Raw genomic sequence first — 12013 nt, 5'->3', positions numbered from 1 at the left:
TCAACCAAGGGTCCGGGGCCACTAGGGGGCCTCAGCAAACTTCAAACAAAGCCTCAAGATTACTAAAAATGTTTTAAAATAAGACAAAACAAGCTCTAAAATAAGCTACACAACAAAAAGGTCATTCTAATTTTGTTTTATTTTTTATTATTTGAGTTTTTTTTAGACTTAATTTTTAAGGTGTCCCTTTTACAGTGTAACTATACAGTACGGAGTAATATTAATTAACAACCTGAACTTGCTATAGGGTTAGGGTTAGGATTAGTGGGTTGTAATTATGCATAGTTTACTGTAATAACTATAGTAAGTACATGTGTAACAAGGACTTTATAAAATAAAGTGTTATCGTTATTGTAATCTATGGGCACTCCTAATTTCTGTAATTGATAAAGGGTAGTGGGGGGATTCAGGTATTGTGGACAGGTTGAGAACCACTGATTTAAAAGCTTTTACTGCCTCCTTGTGGTGAAAATAAACACAACAGAATAATAGAAGGAAAGCATCACTATTACTTTTGCTCATAATAAGATTAGGGGTTACAGTATTGTTATTGCCTATAGTAGTAATAATGATGCTTATATTTCTAATTAAAATGAAATAATTGAAATATATAATCTAAATTATTATCATGTTAGTTAAATAATAAAGCTCTCCACATAGCACTCATGTTATTTAGTCGTCATAAAACAAGTTGTGACAGTCTTTTCTTCCCTATTGAGATGTATATCTGAGTAAAATAGCTTCTCTATCAGAGATGTCGATGCAAGAGGGAGGGGAATGGTTTAACAATAAAGTAAATAAAAGCAGTATAAATCTCTGGAAATGTCCCATTTTAGCTAAGTGAATGTGTGTGTTGCAGATGAATGACGTGATGCTGTACACCTACCCTCAGCAGGATGGTAAATACAGGCTGAAGAACACACTGACTTTAAGTGGAATGAAGGTAAGAAAGCAGCACTTCTCAGAAGATCAGTTTATCCAGCTAAGAAACAAAATGGTTGCCTCCATTAGATGAGGTGTGATTCAAATGGTATTAAGTATTTTAAAATGTATGTGTTTTCATGTGTCTGTAGGTCAGTAAACCTGTCATAGACAATGTGCTCAACACGCTCAGAATAGAAGTCAGCGAGGTTACCATCACCCTCTCAGCGAGGTAATGAGCATTTCCATAATTGTTTGCATGTGTCTGTACTGTATGTACTGATATCCACTGTCATTCAGTCACTTCAAGCATGCCTTCTTTCTGTCTCTGATAGTTCTTTAGGAGAGAGAGAAGACTGGTTCCACACGTTGAGCCGGGCTATAGCGGATCACGCTGCAGGCCTCAATACCTTCAGCTGCTCTAGTGAGGTGTGAGGATATTATCTTACACTGCCGCCATACAAAAACATCTACAGTATGGTCCAGTTATAAAACCAGCAACAGGAGGAACATCATCACAAAGCTTTTGTTTATTGCATTAGTATTCAGTATTAAAGAGGCCATAATATGCCCTTTTACAAAGGCTTGCTTTTGTTTTTGGGGTCTACTAGAATAGGTTTTCATGCTTGACTGTTCAAAAAACATATTTTACATATTTTACATTGTTGCAGCACCTTTCCCAGTTTTAGTTCCTTTCTCTATGAAGCCCCTCTGCCCAAAAAGCACAATGTGCTCTGATTGGTTGGCTGGACCAGTGTGTTGTGATTGGTCAAATGCTTTAAACATGTTTTGGAAATGTCACGCCCTTAACCATGTTCGATCCAGGGCGGAAAAAGCAGCGTCTCTTTGACATGGCGACAACACACTACTAACGCAACTCAACCAGGCCTCACCTCTTATTTTGTGTATGCCTTAGGCAGGAATTATTTAAATGAGGGATATATTGTGATATTCGTTCCCAGAAGAAAACTCAAGACTACAATCGAGGCGTTGTCAGAATCACTGCTTACTAATATAGAGAATAACTCCTTTTTCAGTGACTTTGAAAGCCTTATTCATGCTCAAACAGCAACATTACACACTAAAGAAAGTTTAAACTGTATAAAAAGCATAATAGGTCCTCTGTAAAGAACCTAAATAATGAAATGTGTGTAATCACATTCGCTATCACTGTCCATGTTTCCAGGCGAGAGAGAAGTTATGGATGTCTCTGGGAGAGGCTGCTCCTGTTCTGGTTCCTGTGTCACATGTGATGATGTGCATGAACTGCACGTCAGACTTCAGCCTAACACTGCGACGGCATCACTGCAACGCATGTGGAAAGGTAAAAGATGAAGTGTCAGCTCCCTCTTGTGTCAGGAAAGAGTTTTGTTTACTATTTAATTGATTCACAGTAATATGTTGACTTTATAGTGCACAGTTATTAACATAATCTATTACATTGCACATTTTAGGTAGTATAATCTGACTACTTTTTGATTACTTTTAGATTTCTTTTGACCTAACTTTTTTTTATAATATTGGTTTGAATAGTATAATCTTGTACCATAAGGATAAAAAATACAGAGAGAAAGGGAAACTATTCCCTTTTTTTGCTATCAACAACATGAAGTGCATTAAACATTACATAACATCAGGGTTTCCCATACTAGGGTTTGGAAAGAAACAGCAGGGGAAAGGCTAATAATTAATAAAATAATAAAAAAGTTAAATTATAGGAAATAAATCATTTGAAAATAAAAAAATCACAACCCATCATAACACTGATTAAGTTTGAGGTCAGTAAGATTTGAAAAAAGTATTTTATGCTCATCAAGGCTGTATCTATTTGATCAAAATACAGTATAACTAATATTGTGAAATATTATTTCAGTTTAAAATAAAGTGCGGTACTGAAAAACATTTGTTAAAATGTTTAATGAATAGAAAGTTCAAAATAACAGTATTTATTTGAAATAAAAAAGATGAGTAACATTATATAGATGTCTTAACTGTCATATTTGATCAATTTAATGCATACTCGCAGAATAAATGTATTAATTTATTTTTAAAAATCTTACTGACCCAATCTTTTAAACATTAGTGTATACTAAATATCAGCATTAAATTCCCACCCTACTTTCTAGCTATTGACATTAGCATCTCTTCTTTATTCAAATGATTTTTAGGTTGTGTGTCGTTCCTGCTCGCGGAACAGGTATCCTCTAAAGTACCTGAAGGATAGGATGGCTAAAGTCTGTGATCACTGCTATGCTGAGCTCAGGAAGAGGGGTAAGACTGCAAAATTATGCAGTGTGTTATGCAATTTAGGATTAGAAATTGTTCATGTAAACTGTTCACTTTGATTGGATGCTAATCTGAACCTTTTAAAGGGATAGTTCACCCAAAAATGAAAATGAAATTTACTCACCCTCATGTTGTTCCAAGCCTATATGAGTTTCTTTCTTTTGTTGAACACAAAATAATATATTTTAAAGAATGTTGGTAATCAAACAGTTGACAGCACCCATTGACTTCCATAGTATTTTGTTTCCTACTTTGGAAGTGGAGGGACTCGTCAACTGTTTGATTAAGAACATTCTTTAAAATATATTCTTTTGTGTTCAGCAGAAGAAAGAAATGGATACAGGTTTAGAACAACATGAGGGTGAGTAAGTGATTACAACATTTTTTGGGTGAACTATCCCTTTATTATCCCTAGTATTGAAGTTTTTTTTATATATATTATCCAAAATAAAATGTATTCTCAATATTCATCATTATTCGTCTGCAATTGATTGTTTAAACAAAATATGCTATTTCCATTTGAAACATTTTAAATAATCTTGATTTCTGTCTAGTTAATGTCAGTGTATGATGTCTTTGTAGGAGGTGGTAATATTCCTGGATCATGTGCGAGCGCTAGTCCCCGCACAAACAGGGCCAGCAGGCCTCTCTCTGCTGTGTTCCAGAGCCTACAGCCGCCCAGCCTGTGGAGGAACAGAAAGAGCAGCTCACCTCTCACACAGGTACACACACACACACAAACTCTTCCCTGCTCCTTCACTTCTGAATCTGAATCATTTTATGGTATTTTTCTGTCTAAAACATGATTACAGAATGTGTCTAAAAAGACTCCATGTGTGCAGGTATCTGTGGGTGCAGAGGGGTCCACTATCAGTGGCAGTCTGCAAAGGCGCAAAAAGAGCAAAAGGAAGTGGAAGAGGCTGTGGTTCCTGCTCAAAGACAAGGTGCTCTACACCTTTAAAGCACGAGAGGTGAGGGGACCCAGAGTCTCCCACACCAGCACAGACACTAGATTACGTGCACACAAACACTCATTATGCATACATGCACACATCACAATCACTATCATATACATTTTTTTTTTAAACAATTTTATTTTCACCTGGTCTTTAGTGACCCGTATTTTAGTGAACAAACTACATTTGGGTGGAACGCGTTCAAATAATCTATCCAATCAGCTTGAGAGGAGGCCTATATATGCAGCCGATTCACCTATGTTCCTCGACAGTTCTCAGCATCCCTCCACCACCCCGTCTCCTCAGACTTGCCTGGTTACTATCCTAACCAAAGACCCGGGGGGAGTACTCTGGGTTCGGGCCAAAATACAGAGTTTGGAGCCCTCTCCTCGGATAGCACGCCAAATGCGCATACTATTTACTCTATCTGATTATTTGTAAGTGTGAACTTTTCGATCGATACCAAAATTTTGGCTTTGATAAGAGAGCCTCTGGTATGTTGCATCATTACTAATAGTCCTGGTGATATGTTAACTTTTTCAAAAGCATGAAACTTGGTACTCTTGTACAGTTTGGGACCCTGAACATTTTCAGAAATGGAGCCATCGCAAAAACGCCTCGTGACTTGCCAATCTCATGGGCAGGTATGTATCTGAAGTTCTTGCCAGTCCTAAATGCCACCCACAACTCCTCAATGTCCAGCTCTGACACATGTGCTATGGCTAGAACCACAACAGTTGGTCCACAGTGCCCAGGGTGATCTTTTTAATCCTTTTCTTGCAGCATCCACCGCATGGAGTAGCATCCTTGTATGTGCCTCTTCTTGTGTGCAAGGTGTAATCTGATCTGATTCTTGTGGGTGAGATGATTGGGTCCGCATGTGTAAACAACTCGTTTGGTAGTCGACCTTTCCACAAGGTTCCCGGCCAGAAAGTAAAAGAGCTCTGTTTTGTTTTTATCCACTCTCATGAAGCCTTTGCTGTTGGTTTGTTAACTTGTCTTTTTCCATCCACTCTTGTTTTTGTCCCCTTTTCCCAGTTCTGGGACTTTAAGCTGGTAACTTCATAGCAGTCCTAAACAACATCCACTTTGTTGACCATTTCAAGTTTCTCTTTAATATAAGGTATGAAGATCTTGCTGGAAAAGTCATTTAAGGTTTAGCTATGCCTGGTTTCAGCATGTTGATGACTGCTGACCCATATAATATTTTGACCTCACTGTCTGGGGCACTGCTTATACTGTTTCCCAGGCAGATCAGCCTTGTTTCCCAAGCATAGTCCACCATGAAGTGAGAGTGATGGAGGGTAGGCCTGATTTCCATTTTTGAAGAAGTTTTCATGGTTCCCATCATGGGTCTGACAGGCAATGTAGAGTTTGGAAAACAGTGCACAGTCATTTTTCAGCGAGTTTTGTCTGGGACGGTCCTCTTATCAGAGCTGTTTTTAAAAAGAGGGAGCTTGTTCCTCTTCAAATGGACAGTGATGCGTTTTGTGCCCTGCATCCTCTCTGCAACAAAGAGTTTGTACTGCTTTTGTCTTGGTCCATCCCCTGCAACTCGAACAGCATCCACAACAGCTTGGTCTGCTAATTCTCAGTTCAGCTTCAGAAGGTTGTTGCTGTCCTCTGCGAAGGGGTTTCCCATTTCCTCAATCACGTCAGCCAACTCAAATGTCTTGAATTTCAGCTGGACACTTTTGGCCCTTTTCACGATGTCAGTTTTCAGAGATACCCTTACTGCTGAACTCCATGGCATTCTCAAACTCATCACTTGGTACACACTACAAGATATTTGGGGTGATGTTGAACCAATTTCTCCCCTTCTGACAATGCCAGGTAAAGTCGCGATTATCTTGATGGTTCTACAAATTATCTTATCAGATTTTCCTCTGGTGTGAGGTGTGTTAAGAGTGACCGAATCTGCTCGGAAGAACGCGGAACCGCCCCAATCTCGAATCGAATCAGAAATCCTGTTGTGTTGGGGGAACCCCGAGGACAAACGCGCGCATGCTCTGGAGATTATCACGTAAAACGAAACAATACCCAATCAGAAAGCGAGCTGACGGAAGACTCACCTCCAGCTCATGCTGTAACATGTAAATTTCATGGTCACACCATCTCCATGATTCCATCGAACTTTTTTTCCCCCGTGAATTTTCTGAAAGGGTAGGGACACACCCAACCCACGCCAAAGAACGAACGCTGATGAAAGCCAACTGTGTTGGAACACACTGGAAAACCTAAGTCGGCCGACACTCAAAAACTGCCCGACGGCCGACTGCCGGCTTGGTGTGTCTCTGGCTTAAAAAGCAATCCATACACTATAAGCACCATTTCTTCATGCCAGTTGTCCGCCAAGTCACGTTTGATGCAAGACATTTTGGGGAATTTCCCGTGTTCACAAGGCTGTTGTCTGTGAATGGAATCTGTTTGTGTGTGGTGTGCTTTCCTGGTCACATTCGCGGCACTCCACACTACAGAGGAACAAAACAGATAAATCTAAGATTTTTTATCATCATGTTTGTGGTTTCTCACATTTTGAAAATATTATAAGATTTTAAAAATCTTTTAGTGTGTCCCCAGCTTCAGATGATATTCTCAGATACTGCAATTTCATTGTAATCCTTCTCACAATGTCACTGAATTCACCAATAACTATTCACCTGAACATTTTATGATGTTGCAAATGGTATCATTGTAATCCTTGACCATCAAAACATAGGGGTAGACATCACATTTTCCATGCTATCATGTTTGGTTCAGGAGATATAATACAAAATACATAATTAAAAAATGGCCGCCACGAGGCGTTTTTGCGATGGTTCCATTTCTGAAAATGGCCGCAAACTGTACATGTGTACCAAGTTTCATGCTTTTATGAAAAAGTGAACATCATTTTCACATATCACCTGGACTATAAAAGTTCAAAAATACAGTAAAAACAGTAATATTGTGATATATTATTACAATTTAAAATAACCATTTTCTATTTTAATATATTTTAAGTGCAATTTATAAGTGCAATTTATTCTGGGAGGGCACAACTGAATTTTCAGCATCATTGCTGATGTCAGGTCAGGGGCATAGCCATCATTTCAGAAGTGAGGGGGACAGAGATGTCAGGTGTAATGCCAGTTTTTATCTTACCTTTTTATTTTGTATCGCATCTCTTGCTTTTAATTCGTTAAAAATATCAAATACACTGCTGAACAATAACACTAATATCTATAATATTTTTTCACAAACTACAAACACTTTTTGGTTTTTGGATTTCATGGATTTCATACAACATAAAAAATATATATATATATACAGTACCAGTCAAAAGTTTGGAAACGTTACTATTTTTAATGTTTTTGAAAGAAGTCTCTTATGCTCATCAAGCCTGCAGTAAAAACACAAACAAAAAAAACCCAGTAATATTATGAAATATTATTACAATTTAAAATAATGGTTCTCTTTTTTAATATACTTTAAAATGTAATTTATTTTTGTGATGCAAAGCTGAATTTTCATCAGCAAGTACTCCAGTCTTTGGTGTCTTATGATCCTTCAGAAATCATTCTAATATGCTGATTTATGATCAATGTTGGAAACAGTTGTGCTGCTTAATATTTTTTTTATAACCTGAGATACTTTTTTCAGGATTATTTGATGAATAAAAAGTTAAAAAGAACTGTATTTATTTAGAATAGAAATCTTTTGTAACAATATACACTACCGTTCAAAAGTTTGGGAACAATAACTCTTTTTTTTTAAAAGAAATTAGTACTTTAATTCAACAAGAATGCGTTAAATTGATAAAAGGTGATGGTAACGATTTATATTGTTAGAAATGTTTTTATTTTGAATAAATGCTGTTTTTATGAATAAATGCTGTTAACGTTTTACTCATCAATGAATCCTGAAAAAAGTATTCCAAAAAAATATATTAAACAGCACAACTGTTTTCCATCATTGATAATAACTGAGTATCAAATTATCATATTAGAATGATTTCTGAAGGATCATAAGACACCAAAGACTGGAGTACTTGCTGATGAAAATTCAGCTTTGCATCACAAAAATAAATTACATTTTAAAATATATTAAAAAAGAGAACCATTATTTTAAATTTTTTTTTTTTAACTGCAGGCTTGATGAGCATAAGAGACTTCTTGCAAAAGCATTAAAAATAGTAGTGTTTCCAAACTTTTGACTGGTACTGTATATATATATTATTACAGAATAAGGCAGAAAATATACAGTACCTGTCAAAAGTTTGGAAACATTCATACAATTTTATTACAATTTAAAATAGCTGTTTTCTATGTGAATATTTTGTAAAATGTAATTTATTCCTGTGATGGTAAAGCTGAATTTTCAGCATCATTACTCCAGTCTTCAGTGTCACATGATCCTTCAGAAATCATTCAAATATGCTTATTTGGTGCTCAAGAAACATTTCTTATTATTAACAATGTTTATTTATTCAGTGTTATTAAATTAATTTTTAAATCTGACTCACTGAACTGTGCTAAATTAAAGCATTTTTCATGGGTCAGGTACTAAAATATGTAGCACCATGTAGCATACAACCCCTTGCCCATATTTGAACTGTCTTTCTCTTCTGTGTCTGCAGGATAAAGTGGCATCCGAAAGTCTTCCTCTGCAGGGTTTTACTGTGAAGCTGTCTGATCGATCAGAGGGGGAAGACACAGACAATGTTTTCCAGCTCTACCATAAAAAAACACTGTATTACACCTTCAGAGCAGATGACCAGCATACTGCACGCAGGTATGACACACAAGAGTCATGAAAACACTCCAAATATCCACACGTTTAGAGAAAACAGACTGAGATGATGCATTGTCACAAATGAAATCAACAGAAATATGTTAAAGAAACTGTTATTTTGCAGGTGGGTAAACGCCATGGAAGAGGCCACAGTGTTATAGTATCCAGCTATCTGCCCAGATGACAAGAGGACTTTGGGCAGGGTTCCCCAGACAGCTAAACCCATTATGGGCTTACACCTATGACATCAGAGTCACCTGTGCCTGAGAAACCAGCGGAATCACACCACAGATACCTTCGTTTTTTAAATCTCTATCTTCTTTTTGGCTGCTGAATTTCAGGACAGTCACACAAGGCATGTCATGCTCGGTGTTTGTTTGTCCTGTGCCTCACCTACTTCACAGACTAATTCAAAAAAGTGCCAAATGTAAACAGTGCAGTTCAGTGAATGATTGTTCTCACGTGTGTCGAATAAAGGAGAATGTTTGTTTTTTTAGAAACTGTAACTACCTTTCTATATGCAGATATAATTCAGTGCTGTCATTTTATACATTGTAAAATTCAAAATAAATTAAGGACAAGGCATTTGTTATAGTTTGGATGAGTATGATTAAGCCAATACAGGCTTGTTATAGACAATATATTGTTAATTTCATTAAACAGCTGAATGTTTAGCATGCCATATCCTACCACCTCAGATTTAAAAAGTCCATGTTTTATATACAAATGATGTCATGTGATTATATATATATGGATTTGACATAGAATTGTATAGCCTAACTGGAACGAGCTGTACATTTTACAATTCCGTAATATATTTAATTTGCAGCTATATTAAGATATTGCTATCATCTGCTGTGATTCATTTTTATCCTCACGTTTGGGAGTTATTTTACATCTGACTCTGTACCCTTACAAACATTGTTTTCACTAGAATCCCACTACAGTTGTTGTTACTATTGTGAAGCTGTGCTAACTTGAGTTTAGCCAACATTGGCGTCATACACAGTAAACGTATTGTTTTAATATGATCCTATAGCCTATGCATTTGTGATAAATAACAGCGTATGGTTCATATGCGCATGCATTTCCACAGCGCATGCTTTCTTTGGCATAGTTCAGTAAAACCTCGATGTAAATCAGTATGGAAATGTTGTAGCCTACATCTGTGTCGGTTAAATGTTTCATTAAAAATAACAAAGTGTCATAAGCTTTATGTAGAGTATTGACCTTAAGCAGTTTTGGAATTGGGCCATCGTCGAAAGTCGCATTATTCCACAAAGATATGTTTAAAAATGTCTGTTTTTTAAAACATGAACATCATATAAATGTTCGAACTTGCATTTTTGAATGTGTTGAGGTGAGTTTTGTTGTAGCCTATATAGGCTATTCATCTCACTGGAAAGAACCTACATAACTGAGCATTTTTCTGTTCGGCTATATTTCTAAAATGCCAAGCGACACACTTTCGTTTTTATATCATGTTCGTTTTTATTTGTCTTTGAATGTTACATTTGAAAAAAGCTGCATTCTGTAAAACAGAGAAAAAAGAAAGAAAAAAAAAACACCTCCAGTAGGGGGAGAGTGGGGTAACATTTTTTTATTTATGTGCTCCTCAAGACAAGTACAATGAAAGTATCGAAAGAAATTTCAGGATGTTTACAATCGTTTTAAATGATCAGAACACATCTATGACGAAGGGCAGGTTTGGGGTAAGTTGATCCTAGTCAGTGGGTAAGTTGCTCCATCTGGGTGTAAACTGACTATATATTAATTGATTCAAACACTTCAAAGTTTAAATCAAATTTCCTATTTCTTTCTACATATTTCTTTTCTTAAAACAAACTTAACAAAACCAAATGAAGTTGTAATTTCAGTATCTTTAATTGTTTGCATTTCTGAAACAATAGGCTATGTTGAACACCAAAGTTGTAACCTTCCCAAAAACAGACTAAACAGAGAGTTTAAGTAATGTGTAATATTACATTGAAATTATACCAGTTTATAGGCTACTTCAGAGATTTAACTTAACTGCCTTATGGTGGGGTAAGTTAAAATGCAGGCTCAATTTACTCCACAGCATTTGGCTCACTTTACCCCATAGCTGCCATTTTGGACAAAACTAGCTAGCTTACCAATTCAGGCTAATATTTAGCTAAATGATTTGCATGGCTAAATCACCCATATGGATCATAAATATTTTTAGACCTGGACAAATTTGCTTTGATGTAACAGCCATTACGCTAAAATTTTACTTTGATAAGCCAAAAACGGTTTTTATAGTAAATGTGTGCCTTCCACTGTTTTTTTCACAATCTGGTCAAAATGATGGGTGGTTCCAAAATATATGGTCACATGACAATAAAAGTGTATGGTTGCCAAAATTAAGGGGGCGGGTGAATTTACCCGCTGGCTCATCTTACCCCACTCTCCCCTATTCAATCTCCCGACTCAGTCATTTATTTCCATATTCATAGGCCCATAGGCTCAGTATTCCCCAGCATAGACCCTATTCCTATAGACGACTTTAAAAAGATGCATTTTTAAAAAAAAATTAAACAAAGACACTGCATAAAGGAAAATAAAGAGTATAAAAGATTCATTTTTATATAATAACTATGTATTAATTTGAAATACTTTCCAGCTATTCATATACAGCCTCTAGGGGGCGACATATACTTAAACAACGAACAACCAGTCAAGCTTTTTGTCTGTGATGCCATAGTTAAATATTTGTTACTAAATATAAATAAGTGGTCAGATTTCGATACCATTTTAGTTTCTCCCCGTTATCCTACTGTTATTAGGATCTATGATTAATAATTAGGATTATTTCATTACAATATCAAACCTAGCAATGAACGACTTAACTGATGACATAGGGTGCTTATTCAAGTCAAATGAGTAACCCATTCATCATTATCTCAATAATCTTCCTCAGTGTGAGCTCTATTATCAAACTGCCGCCTAGTAATGCGATATAACTAGGTTAAGATAATTAGCTTTAATAAAGTGGTCTGTGGCACTTCGGCCAAATAAGAGAGGTTGATTAAGCAGCAGAATGCATAAATAATTGA

The 12013-nt window shown here is 36.3% G+C and overlaps 1 protein-coding gene across 3 annotated transcripts in view; it reads left to right on the top strand.

Moving 5' to 3' along the window:
• fgd5a (FYVE, RhoGEF and PH domain containing 5a) overlaps positions 1–9967 on the top strand; it is a 55403-nt gene extending 45436 nt beyond the window's left edge. The window contains exons 13-21 of one of the 3 annotated variants that reach the window (XM_084394609.1): positions 860–943; positions 1074–1153; positions 1257–1350; positions 2108–2245; positions 3090–3192; positions 3790–3929; positions 4050–4178; positions 8782–8936; positions 9061–9967. In XM_084394609.1, coding sequence (XP_084250735.1) covers positions 860–943; positions 1074–1153; positions 1257–1350; positions 2108–2245; positions 3090–3192; positions 3790–3929; positions 4050–4178; positions 8782–8936; positions 9061–9097 — 960 coding nt within the window. In that variant the 3' untranslated portion in view covers positions 9098–9967. The remainder of the gene's footprint in view (positions 1–859; positions 944–1073; positions 1154–1256; positions 1351–2107; positions 2246–3089; positions 3193–3789; positions 3930–4049; positions 4179–8781; positions 8937–9060) is intronic. The other 2 variants (XM_084394610.1, XM_084394611.1) reach the window with 2 other exon arrangements.
• The last annotated feature ends 2046 nt before the right edge of the window (positions 9968–12013 follow it).

Source organism: Rutilus rutilus, assembly GCF_951802725.1.
Source record: "Rutilus rutilus genome assembly, chromosome: 22".
Classification (NCBI taxonomy): domain Eukaryota; kingdom Metazoa; phylum Chordata; class Actinopteri; order Cypriniformes; family Leuciscidae; genus Rutilus; species Rutilus rutilus.
Note: the sequence above shows the minus strand (reverse complement) of the source record. Positions and strands in the feature narration are given on the sequence as shown.